The 15,159-nt window shown below is 38.6% G+C and overlaps 3 protein-coding genes across 4 annotated transcripts; all 3 read right to left on the bottom strand.

Moving 5' to 3' along the window:
• Positions 1–8: 8 nt before the first annotated feature.
• Positions 9–5,529, bottom strand: isy1 (ISY1 spliceosome associated protein). Its single transcript, XM_027015269.3, has 11 exons — positions 5,399–5,529; positions 4,830–4,852; positions 4,611–4,662; positions 4,460–4,525; positions 4,190–4,232; positions 3,973–4,085; positions 3,376–3,493; positions 2,653–2,775; positions 1,637–1,752; positions 1,076–1,165; positions 9–630 (listed from the first exon to the last, which is right to left on the bottom strand). Exons 1-11 carry the CDS (start codon positions 5,399–5,401, stop codon positions 523–525), a joined length of 855 nt encoding a protein of 284 aa, XP_026871070.2. The 5' UTR covers positions 5,402–5,529; the 3' UTR covers positions 9–522.
• Positions 5,530–6,189: 660 nt separating this feature from the next.
• Positions 6,190–10,503, bottom strand: LOC145653050 (uncharacterized). Its single transcript, XM_081705069.1, has 2 exons — positions 8,087–10,503; positions 6,190–7,351 (listed from the first exon to the last, which is right to left on the bottom strand). The coding sequence occupies exons 1-2, from the start codon at positions 9,014–9,016 to the stop codon at positions 7,037–7,039; spliced, it is 1,245 nt and encodes a 414-aa protein (XP_081561195.1). The 5' UTR covers positions 9,017–10,503; the 3' UTR covers positions 6,190–7,036.
• A 148-nt stretch (positions 10,504–10,651) lies between these two features.
• cnbpb (CCHC-type zinc finger, nucleic acid binding protein b) lies at positions 10,652–14,190 on the bottom strand. 2 transcript variants are annotated; one of them, XM_027015295.3, is made up of 5 exons: positions 14,035–14,190; positions 12,550–12,674; positions 12,384–12,449; positions 12,002–12,200; positions 10,652–11,726 (listed from the first exon to the last, which is right to left on the bottom strand). In XM_027015295.3, exons 2-5 carry the CDS (start codon positions 12,650–12,652, stop codon positions 11,609–11,611), a joined length of 486 nt encoding a protein of 161 aa, XP_026871096.1. In that variant the 5' UTR covers positions 12,653–12,674; positions 14,035–14,190; the 3' UTR covers positions 10,652–11,608. The 2 variants fall into 2 exon arrangements, with proteins under 2 accessions (XP_026871096.1, XP_026871097.1); XM_027015296.3 differs by lacking the exon at positions 14,035–14,190 and adding an exon at positions 13,887–14,027.
• Positions 14,191–15,159: the final 969 nt, after the last annotated feature.

Raw genomic sequence — 15,159 nt, forward strand, 5'->3', positions numbered from 1 at the left:
AAAAAAACAACAAAGTTTTTGTAGAAAATTATTTACTGGTCTAAAACATGTTTTGTATACAATGCCCACATATTTACAGAGTTGTGTGATGCTTATCTCATAGATGTCTGATATTCATCTACTCCTCAAAATATTTCACATTTTGCGAAATCACTTACTCTCAGAAAATATTCTACAAACCCATAAGTCCACTTCTAATATCAAATGGCATGTGTGAACAGCAGCAAGTAATCTATTCCACTATACCAGTTTTTTGGTGTTCCCTATGAAGTTACGGTACACATAAAGAGTCTACTCCAACCTGAAATATTTAATTAATTTGGACTCCCATGACTTATGTGAAAATCCTTGCATTTCTCCTCCGTCATCTGCAGCACCTCAGAATTAAATCAACCACTGGAATTTCAAATCGCTGTGGCGAGTCTGTCCCTTGCTGCACGATCTTGAGGCGCCTGCCAGCGAGGGAAGAGCAGGAGTACGCGGCCTGAGTACACACGGACCCACACTTGAAGGCCCAGGCCGCTACAGGCCAAGCAGCGCTTTGGCTTCCTCGCTCTGGGCCATTAGGCTTTCGCTGGCGTACTTCTGCAGGAGCTCCATCTTCTTGCGTCTGACCAAAGCTTCTTCGATCTGCGACAGATCAACAGAAGTATTACAACTTGTAGAACCAGGATGATTAGGATGCTTGAGGAGCTTCAGTCTGTTTTTGTAAGCTTAGAACTTTAACGTCACTAAACCAGAAAGACTTTTTTTGCCCTTGGGAGTTACAAAACAAATGTTTTAAAGAAAACAAATGTTTGCAAAAAGCACTTCACATTGTCAGGACTAATATCCTGATCCTACTCCTATAGGGCTACCCATGTTTCTCTCTGTGTTTCCTACAAGCACGCTCAATTGTTCAAAGCTGGTTTAGTACTAAATGGAATGCATGAATTGTGACCATTTTGCAATTAATTAGAGGTCCAAATAAAGAATAATAAACAGTTGTACTTCCCTATCTAAAGCTAAAATATCCAGTGCTGCATTAACGCTCACTAAAAATGTGTGACACTGTACGATGTTGACAATCGCTCACCTCTTTCTGTGACGGCACAGGCACATGAGCTATAAAGGTTTGTGCTCCATCCTCCCCCTCCATCTGTTCCCTCATCTCGTCATCGGATTGCTGGTAGAAAGAACCCAGATTAGAGCAACAGGTGGGAGAACAAACGGGGATAAAATTTAAAAAAGAGGTCCACCAATTAGGAATTATTTCTAGAACAGACAAGCTTCAAAATTTGGTCAATACCAATCCAAGAAGGCTACACACATCTAGTGAAGTCACAATGTCAAACTAAAACTGCGAAGTAAGTATGAACTGATTATGTTATTTCATTATAGCAATTTCCTGTTCTTGTTTTGATTTTTGTCTGATCTTTCTTCCCATCATTACATTCATTTAAAACAAATATAGCACGTATAATACACAGACTCAAGTTTTCTTATCAAAGATGCCTTCAGTTACATTTTTACAATATTACATTTTCCCCCCCTACTATTAAGTCTGCAATCATAAAGATTTAGCAACCCAGTCATGCCGTAGTAAAATGACCGGTTATAACATATCAGAGGTCAAGTTCTCCAAAAGAGCCGCTACCTCATCTTCTTTGACTGCGTATATGTATTCTTCCTCTTCTTCTGTGTCTTTGGTCCCTCCACACACTAAACGGGCTTCTTTATCTGCCTTCCATTTCTCAATGGCCTCTGCCATCGCTGGGACAAAATAAATAAAACAATAGATCAAGGATCTGGAAGGCATTGTGCGAATGCCTTAAAAGACACGTTTACTATCAGTGCCTCTAGAAACTGGTTTATTAACATTTGGTCATACACGTTAACTTGATCTTAGCTTGGCCTAAATGACCCAGCACTTAGATGACCAAGCTCTTGGTACCAAAATCCTAAGGTGTTTCACACTGCACCAAATCAGTGTGACTGAAGGGAGTAACATGACTGGAGCATGGCTGACTGACCCATCCAGCAGAAAGCCACACACCAGGTATGCAGATAATTCCACCAAATAGGAAACGCATGGCAACACATGGGTAGTGGCGTGTAGCGCACAAGACTTCGACTCTTGACGTAGTACATGCACAAAGCTGCCCTTTGTGACTAGATGAGAAAAAGTCCAATGTCTTTCTTTCAGTGAGCATGCATGTGTGTGTGTTTGTGTCTGTCTTTCTCTCTCTCCCAGATCCTAAAGAAGTGAAGTAATTTTTTTAGCTTGAATATCATGGATTTGTCACTCATGTAGTTGATAGCACCATATAACTAATTTAAAGTCTTAGGAAGAGCAAGCAATGCAATAAACCTAAATTTGATGCTGCTTCTTTTTTTGTTTTTGAGTGGTTGCGATAAAATTGGGGACTTTTGCATTAAGGTATGAATGTGGATTCAAACAGACATGCAGTATTTTAGAATTACCTACATTCTCATAGGGAAACTGCATTTTGGCTGAAGTGCACTAATAGACTTTAGTATGGATTCGTTAAAACGTCCTGTGTTTTTTTTTTTTTAAATGAGGGGAACATAGTGGCTTCTGAATGGTCAATTGCTATTACTACGTTAGGGAGAAAGGTCCCAACGGATGCAGTAGAGGTAAATACGACCTACCTTGTTTCTCATACTCTTGCTCTAAAGGTATTAAAACCCCATCGTCCTCGTCCCGGTAGCCATAATATTCAGCATCGATGTCCTTCATCAGCTCAGCCCGTGTTTTTCTGGGTGGTGGGACAGCTACAGCGTAGACGTTACAAGTTACAATTCAGACAGCCATTTTTGTTCATAAAGATGCTCTGTATTCTATGGTTAAAAACAACACGAAAAACATTGGGAGGCAAAACATTGCAGATCAGAATGCACTTGTAAACATAAGTTCCCAACAGCCTGAAATAATCCAATAAACAAAAGAAACAAATGAACAATGAAATTTCTATGCCCCAAGTGGGTACACTGCAGATTTTGTAGAGAAAATAAAACAAGCCACTCTTTGTGACGGCAGAATTTAAAGTTCTAATTTTCACTAATGTTTTTAGCACAAAGGCCTTCATCATAGAAAAGAGACTAAATATATTAATACATAAAACAGTCCCTGTTGGAATGAATTATTGTGTGTAAGCATTTATTGGCTAGCTTACTAAATTTCTGTGATCCAATAGGAAGCGGAAACAAGGTTGTGGCAGTTATTTGATTGGCTGTTGCTTAAACATGTCTTGTTTTATTGCGTATTTAAACTATTCTGGATTTATTATGCTTTATCGAGCACTTTGTTGGACATTGCAGTCACCATAACTACATAAAAAGGCATCATTATAAAAATGCTAACATTCAACTTACGTTCTTTTTCAAATAGTTCTCTTACTCCAGGCAGGTCTTTTGCAGCACCAAAATATTTGTAGCCTCTGTTTCCAGGGACCTCTTTGCCCTCATGGTCAAGCATCTTTGGTCCTACTCTCTGTACAAAGACAGACATTTCAAAGACAGTTCTGCTGCACATTAGAGCAGTGTTCACCAAGCCTCCCGGTGCTTTATAAGAGTTCAGCTCCAACTCAAAATTCTGAAACCTCCTAAACACCTCTTTCAGCAGACCCAACACTGATTAGTTGTGGCGGATGAGGCTTGGAGATCAACTTTACTGGAGTATGACCACTTTACTGGAGTCCCAGATAGAGACTCAGTAATTATTTTTAAAAGTTACAGTGTTACAATGTAATATGCAATCATTACGCAAGCCTTCTATAGTTAAGACGTCTGAAGCAGAACTTTGATTAGCAGGTCAACTACTGAAAGTAGATTAGAATTGTTTAAATAAAGTACAGAATTACTTATTTTATATTACATACAAAAAATTAAGGTAACTTAGATTGTGATATAATATCTAATGCTGAATGACAATTCCTATTTTACTATCACAATGTGGAATTCAAAATTTACCGCATAATCAGGGCCTCCCAATTCTTTGATTCTGACCTCCCAGTGACCCTTCTCTCTGAGAAGCTTGTTGATTTCATCATTCAGATCACGAATCTTAAATTCCCCTAAACCAGCTGAGGAATATTAATCAAAAGTGTGATCACAATCTGAGACATTGTACAATCAATACACCTACAAATATAACTCCAGATTCCTCAAATGATGCAGCAGCACTCACCATTCTGGATCTGTGCCACCTTCTTTGAAATTTCACTGATGATCTATAAGAAAGGTTGAGCATCAAACCACAAAGGTTTTGCTTTAATTAGCACAAATGTGTGTCCATGATTACAGTAAAAACAATTTTTAGAGAAACAAACTAACAAACAAACAAAAACAATGAATAGTGTTTCTGCAGTGCCACACTCATTGAAAATACACAGAACAGTGTATTTTGAAAACCTTTTTCTCATTGGCTCAAACCAGCATTTGCAGAAAATTCTCTTACCTGCCGACGCCATTTCTCTGCTTTAGGCAACTCATTGCATTCAGAGGCAAGAAAAGGGCGTCTTTCCTGTGAGAGTCAACCGCAATCATGAGAAATTACTAAAAGTGTTACGTTTATACTGATCCTGAACACTACTGAACTTAGATTCTACCTTGACTTTTCCTTCTTCAAGTTGGGCCTGACGAAACCTGGCCAAGGCCGTCCTGCAGGGGAGAAAACACAACAAGTTTACACTTAACACAGCCAGTTTACACCTGATATGACTAATTTATACATAAGCAGTAATGCATAAGATTTATAATTATTCGGGCAAATGAAAATAAAACAACACAGTTCAAATATTTACACAGATAAATAAGTCAGGACTTACATGGCCTTTTCTGCATTTCGAGCCTGAATGATAAAACACAATTATTTATTAGCCAATATTCAGAAACTGGAAGATGCAGCAGTGTTTCATTTATCCATATGTCATAAACATGAGCTTTATTGGACCACCGAGTTAATGAAGTGCCGAATATTCTCATTAAAGCAAGACTTCTCTGAACTGCGGGAAGACTAGGCTACATATTTCGATGTGATTAAGCACCTTGCAGTGCTTTCAGACACAGATCAGTGCTGCTTCTGAATTGGAGATGCTGGTAAGAACCATTCATACTAATAGTAAAACAATAATAATACAAATAATAACACAGCATATCTCCAGTAGTGATGGACACTGTTTTGAGTTTTTGACCGATTGTAGCCAATTTCCATCTTACTGACATAGTTAGCTAGCTAACTAATTTGTTAACAAACCAGCTCTAGTTTTTAAATACTTAAAAATAATAGCTATAACCTAAGTTTAAAAAGTACATCGATAAGCCAAGATAAGCCAAAATGTAACAGCTAAATGGTATGTTCAAGATTTTTTTTAAAAAATCTAAAATATCTGCTCACCATGTTTAGCTTTCAATTCAGACCCTTGCGTTTACTCACGCCGTCGCAGAAATTTGACGCAACGATTTACAACTTCCCTGGCGACCAGAATAATTTATTCAAAGAATCTTTGTTCCACGATACCTTTTGTGTTTAAATAGTCTACGTGTATGAAAGCATTGCAGAGATTAAGTAAATTCTTGGACATATACAAAGATAAGTCTATCAGCAAAAAGAAAGATTCAAAAAAAATAAATCTAATTTTAATAACGCAGCTCCATCTAGTGGCGGAGGGTTGTCTATTGTGAATGTTCCTGAAATCGCATAGAATGGGCTATAAATCTCCAATAAGTAGCATCAAAACACCTCCAATAAAAACAGGATTGTACCGCTTACACATCCGAAATTATTTTCATAAACAGGATCTCAGCAGTGATCAAGTAGCGGTTTTAAAAAGTGACGTGTACTGTACTTGAACACTGGTCGTTCCTCGTTAATCAAAAGCGTTTGTCTTCCTCCTTTCAAGTACGTTAAACTGTTTAGATACTATGTGGAAGCATAGTATGAGATGATCTTGGGTTACTAATCCTGTAATCCAACCATAATAAATAATTCAGGCATAGAGTGCTCGAGCTAAACCAAATGCTTTCTCCAGAAGAACAAGTATTGAAAAGTGAAGGTCCATTTGCAGGTGTGCATAATGAACCTGGCGATGACACTTAGTCTCGGTGAGGGTGAACCACGCATTGACCCTTGAAAGCGACTAATGTTCCATCCTTCAATTTTAATGAACGTGAACAGTAACAAAGACATCCCCACTGCACACACAAGACCCTGAAAGAAGCTTGCAGTTTTTATTTTACTTTTATGCCTCCCCAATAAGTGCATTATCTATCGCTGTACCTGAAAATGGATGCAACACAAAGTACGTACAAAATAAGTAAAGTTTTTGTACATTTTGAAATAAAGCAAAAATAATCACATCTACTAGTAGGTTTGTATAAATTCTCTATCACAGGTCTTATCTTATATACTTTCACTGTACCAAGAGTTAACTGACATCTGATAAAATACTGACAAATCAGAATAAACCAATAGGAGACGGGCAAAACATTAACTTAGTTGTGTTGAAAAACTGTTGGTTATTAAGAAACAAACAAAACAAATATCATTGCTGAGATTAGCAACAGACCTGGTAGACCACAGATAAGCATGGCAGTGGATAAACAGAATATTTTCAAACTTGTAACACGTAGGCACAGATGTGTCAAAGGATATCAAAGAAAAGAATACAACAGCATGATTTCAATGTCTACCACAAGAAGCCATCCAGGGCCAAGCCTCAGGATCAGGAAGGCCAGGCTACAATTTGCTAAAAACATGCATACAAACGCCTACAGTAGGCTATAAAGTTGATACTCTGCATTTTAACCTCAGATATTATTTCATTTGAATTCCTATGTGCTGGGGTACAAAGATAAATCTGTCACTACCTAGTTACTTACAAATTGCACTGTGTAACATCACTTCAGCTAGCTACCGTCAATGATAAAACACACTAAAGTCAGTAGGTTTTAATAATGCATATCGTCAATACCATTAGTATCATTAGTGAATATTTTATCATAGGGCAATATTAACGACTAGTACATTCCAGTTTCAAAACAGTGTACATACTTTTGAACTACTCCTATTTTGAAGTGATGCCTTTTGTGATTTAGGACTGGTATGCCCATTGACCATGACAGCTCTGGCAGGATTAGCCATTTTCTTCTTTGCAGCCTCTTCAAACTGAAGGTGGTGTAGCTCCTTGGTGACTGTGGTCATTTCTGAGTTCCTTGCTTGCAATGCTTTGTTTGTCTTCGCTAGAGTGGCTGTCAACTCCTGTATCACCTTCTCTTTCCGACTGCATTCGTGTTCCAAGCACAGCACCCTCTGATTGAGCCTGGCAGCCATAACTTTGGCAGACTGCAGCTACAGGGTCAAAATTTCAATAAAACAAGCTAATATGAGGAATCCTAATGAAGTACCCTAAAACAACAGAGCTCTTTTAAAAATTCAGCAGAAACATTTAACATTGCCCACTCCAAACAGAGACATTCTCATTTTAAAAAACCTTATCATTTTATTGGTTCTTAAAACTGAGTGGCATAAAATATAGATCATTAGATGATACTAGATGATTTTCCAATAGTCCTTTCATATTCTTTCATTATCAGGAGGATGTTTTAGTCCTAATTACATATTCCAGTGGATTATCAGTTTACTCACTTTATCATATAACAATAGAAAACAACACAGAATTAACAGTGTCAGTACTGGCATTTTATTCTATCAGAAAAACTTTCAAATCTTAAAATTAATTGCAGATTTCTTATATTTCTTAATTTTACAGAATGTTAAGATTTTTTTACTGCTTCATTAAAAAGCATGTATACAAATGCTTATATTTAAAGATATTAGTCCTAATAGTATAAGTGTACAGATGTCTGATGGATTGATTAATTTACGGTTTTCATGGAAATGAAAAACAGTTTATGCTTTTAGTTGCTGACCATGTATATCTGATATGCACACTTATTTTAAAAAGCCTTTTTCACAAGAGTTGCATGAAATTACTATTCTCAGCTCTATATGACATTTACAATAGATTGGTCAATTATTCATAACTGGTGAGCGTTTTATGTCAATCAATTTGATATGCCATACCTTAACTGAGAGATCAAATGAAGATGCTTTGACCCGTTCAAGATGCTCCACTTTGGCCTTGCATGCTGAGAGAACATCAATTAGGGTCTGGTTAGCCACACTATTTGCAATGTCTTCCTTTTCACTGGTCTGACTGTGAAACTCCTCCAAGCTTGGTTCACTGTCTAACTCTGACTTATCATTGAGCTTAGCTTTTCTTTTTATAGCAGTTTGTGGATACACATGTCCCTCTTTGGGGTTTTGAATGTTTTGCAGATGGATGACAGAGGAATGATTGTCCATTTGTACCTCTAAAACACCAGTTTTAGCATCAGATGGTGTCAGTTTACGCTCTGTAGATTCACTTTGTTCATTACAAACAGAAGAAAAGCACCACTCCACCTGTGGTTGTTTATTGATTGTAAAGTCTTCAGTATCTTCTTGAAGCATTGAACTACAAGCATCTGTCATAGGATTCTCCAGGTGTGCATCACCCGGTTGTGTGGTAGAATCCACTTCTTCTTCAAAAATGGTCTGTTCCTGAGCATCTCCACCACCTTCTTGGGTGACTGACATGTACCTTATGATTGTGGTAGGAATTATCTCCTTGCTTGCAGGTTGTCCCTTCAGCCGGGCTGCCCCATCCTGTTGACGCCGATGTTCACAGGGCTCTTCCATTTCCACTAATTCTCTTATCGATTCCAGAGGTGATGCATGATGCAGATGAGCCAGGATTCCTGGCACGTCTATAGACGGACCTGAAAGCCACTCGGTCAGTTTGGTGTCACAAATAGCCAGAGTGCTGATTGGACACAGATTTGTGGAACCAATGCTGAACACATCTTCTGAGTCACATTTGGATTTTGAAATGTTTTCATCTTCTCCCTGACCTAGAAGCAATTCTTCCTTCTCTGGCAAATTACACTGATCTTTGAGGTTTTTAATCGACATTATCTAATCCTCACACAACAGTCACATAAGAATTATATATGCTGGTAAGAAGCATATATAATATAAAATGACAAAGCAAATATCCTCCTTATTGGGCCTATTTATGTATTGTAATTCACAATCCAATGCAGAAGACTAACATTCTCTTACCTTAACCTGGAACGATCATTATGATAAGCCTAGTGGGTCTTCATTAGGGCTCATCTCATTCAGCAATTGACTGAAGTGACCTTGGTGTTGAAAAACTGATCACAAGGTCTATGGGTTCCAGTTACACTGAGCTATACATCAGTCATCAAGCACCATTCTAATCAAATTCTTAGTAACCACACAGCATTCGGATGCTATTAATTATACTGTGAAATGCAGTATATTCATTACATTATTAGCATTCAGTACAATGTTAAATGTCATTTCAGACCCCATAAATGTAATAAATTCACATGGACAGGGTATGGCATTTTTTGCATACAATTTGTAGATGTTATTACTGGGGGTGAGCATTCATAAATAGAGGGTGCATGTACATTAAACCAATTGCTATAATGTGCTTTAATCTGCTTTAAACTTGCCATTGAATTATTTACTGATGAAATGTAATACCTTGGAAATTACACTAGCTCAAATATCTCGAAAGCCAGCTGTTACACAGACCTATTCCCTTACAATTACACTATTCTTAAGGATTCATATGAATTTATTAATAAATAATCCCTTCAGCAGCTTTGTCCGTGTTAAATGTCTAAAATGACACATCAGTGAGCAGCATTCACATCAAAATCTCAGGTTTCAAACTATTTTTTTTGTTCCTTAATTATTTGGTGATTATGCATACGATCAAATACTAGACCAACTGGAGCAAAGCACAGAGATGCTGGTAAGGAGTTTACTGTGCGTCATCAGATAGTAGCTTTGTTAGATTTAGCACATTCACAGAATCACTGTAAACATGCATATCCTGGGATAATTTCTTCAGTTTGTTTTTTAGTTCTAGTATTTATCAATAAAAAAGATTATTTAGATCCCAAAAAGATATGGTAAAAATATTACATTTTAATTGATTTTTTTCTGAAAAGGTTTAATGCTATGGGTATCTTTATCATAGGAGCCTCAGTGGTCAGAGGCTTGGTTTAGGGTAGCTATTTATATCATTGAGTCACAGGGAAGGCCTGGCACTGAAATTGATCCCAACTTTCAAAGGACAGTACCCTCAGGTTCTAATTTAGCAGTCTCTGTTAATTTTCCTCTGAAGTAAAGGTTTAAGCACTCAAGAACCAATAGTCAGGCTTCATCTAACTGCCTCATTACAGATGTTTCCTGGGTTCTATACATGAAAATAGCCTTCAGAAATCAATATGAGCAGTTCAAATAATTTATCATGCATATACAAAATTGTCTATTACATACATGAGTCTGTTATGATGCATAAGTGCCTATCATAGTGAGGGATGTAGCATTTGAAAGGTTCTTTTCATAGAACCAGATAATGGTCACTACGTTTACATATTTTTTCAGTATACACATTTTGATGCAAAAGAACTTTATCAACAGTAATCAACAGGTCAGCTTTTGAAGTTCTCTTTAGATGTTTCTGTTGTGGGAGACTATTCAAAAGTAAAATCTCAGAAAAGAAGCTTCACTCTCACTCCCCTTCCTCCTCCAGCTTTATTGATAGTTTAAAATTACATCTCTATGTTCTAGGATTTCAGTTGCATTTACCTTCCGACTTAAAAACTGAGTACAAGCAAATGATACTTTTTTTTCTTTTTTTTTTTTACAGTAGTCTAAGTGATATTGTACAAAAATAACATTTTGATTTCTGAGAAAACAATTCTCCTTTCTCCTAACTCCAAATCTTATTTTTTCACCAACTTCTATCCCATTTAAGTTTATTTTTTTTCCACAAAGGGTACAGTGAACTGTACTGTAATCATGGGATCACTTGATTTTTGAACTTCATAGCTGCTCTGCACATCAAACAACTTAGGCCTTACAAAGAATGTTGTTTTCTGATTTTTTTTGCCAGAATGTTCTGTAAACTTGCTCGTTAATGGTACGTTTTCGGTACTGTTTTCGCCTCTTAGCTGCGTGCTGCTGGTTGGGCCCGGACGGATCTGACCGCATGAGTCTTGCGCTGCTTTTCCAGGTCGATCCCGCTTAGCCTAACTCATTGCTGTTGATAAAACGAAAAGCAAATCATACCCGGAAGTTCACATTTCCTTGATTTTGTTTCTCCCCCCACCCTCGCTGTCTCACCGGGGCTCTGTTCCGCAAGCCCGGAGAGGCCAACCTAACATCATTTCTTCCCACTCAACTCATTCATCCCTATTTTACCAGTGGCATGGAAAGGGGATTCTTTAACAAAGCATTATACATAACACCTCTACCAAACTAAACATAAACTTTTTTTGTATTAAATGCAGAAAGTGGAAATTGTGGGTTTTTTTTCCACCCCTTTCCTCCTTTTACATGTCAAGAGCTCACCGGCCTGGTACTAGGCTCTGTCTGCCAACCTTTGGCCAGTGAAGAGGATTCAGAGAAAAAGAACACAACCGTCAATCAGAAAAAGGAGGGGCAACTTGGGAGACGAAATTAGGCAGTGGCCTCAATGGTGCACTCTTTCGCCAGGTGCCCAGATTTGCCACAGTTGTAGCAGTTGACCTCACTTGCTTTGCTGCACTGGACGGCAACATGGCCAATCTCACCACACCTGTGGGACACATGCCACAGATGGGTTCAGAGGAAGGAAATAAGAAATCATTGAAACAAACTAACATGACATGAATTACCCATCAATCAAGTACAACCTCTGCAATTTAGTTACAGATTCACTGAACAAATTAATGGTTTCCAAGAAATAGAAAAGAGCTTGCTGAAAAACTTTTGAAACATCTGCTCGCACTAAATTACAATTGATTAAAACAAATCAGTGAGGGGAAAAACTTGCTGTTTGTGACTCCAGGCTGGCATGATCAGCAAGCTCACCTGTAGCATTTGACCTTCTCGCAGCCTTTCTGGATGTGCCCAAAGCCTCCACAGGAGTAACACTTTTGTTCGTTGGCATGGTCACAGTCACGTGCCACGTGCCCAGCTTTACCACAGTTGTAGCAGACCTGCTCCCGCTCCTTCTTGGGCTCCTTGCAGTCTCTGGAGATATGGCCTCCCCTGCCACAGTTGTAGCAGGCTGTGGAGTGGGGAAAAACACAATTAACATAGCATCTCTAGGAGTTTAATCAGGACATGATGGCCAACTTATAAAAGACAATGTTTATTCCTGTGAAAATCTTAGAACTAAACTGAGAAAGTGTGTGTGTGTACTACAAAATTACATTTCTGTGCGCATGTGCACACATCACAATTTTCCTACCATCTTCTGTTCTTTCACAGTCTCTTGCAACATGGCCTGGCTCACCACAGCGATAACAGAAAAGATCTAGTTTGGAATCAAGGTAACAGTATGTGTCAATTACACAAATAATTCTGAAATATCAGCACAGGACCAAGTAGCTAATACTGGGACAGCAGGCTCTCACCTTTTCCCCTCCCACGACCTTTGCCCCGCCCACGGCCAGCATTCGGACAGTTCTTGATCCAATGGCCTGTGCGGCCACACCCAAAACACTCGTTGCTACTCATCTCCTTCAGCTGCAACCTAAAGCTGTGGAAGAGAAAAACAAAAAACAAAAAGCAAATAGGTCATGACCCACCTTCAGTAAAATGAATGGTTGTAAAAAATGGAAAGAGATAAATGTCCTTATAACACAGGGAAGACTCATGAGCCTGCTGGCAGGACTGAACAGCCACATATTGGTACTAGAAAACAAGTCTCAAAAGTAGTATTTTTTTTAATAAAAGATTAACACTGGCGATTTCTGGCTTATAAAACTAAATTTATTCAATTAATTAAGACCCCAGAAGTAGCTATCTGGAAAATCCATTGGTGCAAGCACATGACAACTAAAATTGTATGTGCCATATCCGTATGTATGAAATGACATACGTGTCGTTTCATAACAAAGAAATATGAAAACAAAAGTATTTGGCTTCTCCATACGATGACTATACTCAAATAATCAATTAACTGTAGCTAGAGAACACTTTTGACCCTGCTTGAACTTTCTCAGCTAGCTAGTTAGCACAGCACCATACGATGAGTAACTCATGCTTTGATCTTAAGGTGGTTTCATACTGCAGACTCTATTCTATACAAGACTATTCAGCTTACAAAGCAGCAATACATGTTTCTTGTCATAACAAATGATAAAGCAGTGCAGCTGTACAATGACAAACCATAAAAAGTTGAATCACCATCAATACAGTTACTAACTAGCGGCTAACAAGCGAGACAGCATGTCTGAAACTGAATAAGCTAACGCTAGCTAGCTATATTAGGTAGCTAATAAGCTAGGCAAAAAATGCAGTCATCTGATCTGAGGTCATTGCTCAGGTAACTTTCGCTTGTAAAGTCTAAATTTGCTCTTTTAGTGACGGGAAACCCAACTTACAAAAAAATACAAGCCACATATTTTTTGGATAAATTCCCCTCCGTCGACTCACCGAACTCAGGCTGCCCCACGCTGGGTTTCTGCAGCTCCATTGGAATATGCTCGCGCCGCCCACCCACGCCTGCGGCCTCTGTGCTCACACGCACAGACCCCCTCAACCATAGGGAGAGCCCCGTAACACAGTCCCGCGGTGACATTTAATCTATTCCTCAGTTACTCGCCTTTACCTGAGCGTTAGATCTATGCACTAATTTGATACCACAAAAGACATTTAGTAAGCAATTTAAATCAAATCCTGCGACTTTCCCGCGCGGAGCCTGACGCAGTAGGCCGAAGTGCGCGGCCAGAAAATTTCACTTGTTTACCTTCTGTATAGGTTCCACAACAGATCACTTCAGTTTATCATTTCTTTGTTATTTTAAGAGAGCGCCAACCTTCTCGGACAGCGTGACGTTGTCACACAGCATATGCATCGTGTTAATTTTTGTATTTTCGCCCTTTAAAGGCACTCACCTCAGCTACGTGACTCGTTGCTGTTTATTTTCGGTTCCTCCTCTCTCCGCTGCGCCACACGCGGTTTGCACACGGCACACTCGGAGCCAGCCCCCCCTCTTGCTTTGCACACGGCTCGCAACTTACAGCAGCCTGCTCTTGTGAGCGATTCACAAACGCTTTTGCAATTCATTGATTTAAAACCTAAACAAAAACAATCCTTGAAGGCGATAGTGGTAACGGCATTTTAGTGTCTGACCCGCCTCATCATTCATGTTGGTAATGTTCGGAACGATTAAATTCCGAATTGTAGCGACAAAAATGATTGTCAGAAGCGTTATTTTGTATCTAGTTTCATTTAGGTATAAAGTCTGTTCGAAATGACAGTGCTTACTTTAGCAGCAATACCTCATCAGTTTCTGGTGGGTATACCACCAACTAAATTATTCATGAAAATGATCATGCAACAACTCGTAGAATCCAGAGGATGATGCTCTTTAATAAATGATGATTCCTAACTGGGAATATATGGCATCATTGATAGCAAGTAGAAATTCGCATCTTACGGTATCACAAATGTTTACCATAACGAGAATAGAATAGAAAAGGAGTGTGTGCGCGCGTGTGTACGCACGCGCGTGCGAGGAATCGGCTTACTGATGGTGCACATTGTATAAACCTCTCTCCCAGAAGACCAAATCAATACAATTGGAGCTGTAGTCATCTCTTACTGTTAAGGTCGTTTTGCATATCCAGGATTTGTCCACAACGTGTGCACGTACTAATCCAATGAGTTCAATATGAGGAAAATCTTAACACTTGTAATCGTGACACCGTGTTGTGTAATATGAATGTTCTTTCTTTTTCACAAGAAGCAGTTTTTATAATAGTTGGTGAGTCTAATGTATAATAATCAAATATTATTACCATTTTAATCAGAATATCTACTGCAATAATGCGACCCTTAATATCTTTTTCATAGTGTTGTCTTGCTTGCTTTCTAAATACAAGTGTAACATTGCGGGAATACCTTAAAACTCAGCAGTGAGATTGTCGTCCCCACATTCCCCGCCTCTGTTTCCAATCTCTGACCACGTGAGCTGCGTGCATTAGTGATGTCCTGGGATTTGAAGAGAGGAGTTTCAT

This window comes from Electrophorus electricus, chromosome 22 (assembly GCF_041902795.1).
Source record: "Electrophorus electricus isolate QZ-2024a chromosome 22, ASM4190279v1, whole genome shotgun sequence".
In the NCBI taxonomy this organism is placed as follows: domain Eukaryota; kingdom Metazoa; phylum Chordata; class Actinopteri; order Gymnotiformes; family Gymnotidae; genus Electrophorus; species Electrophorus electricus.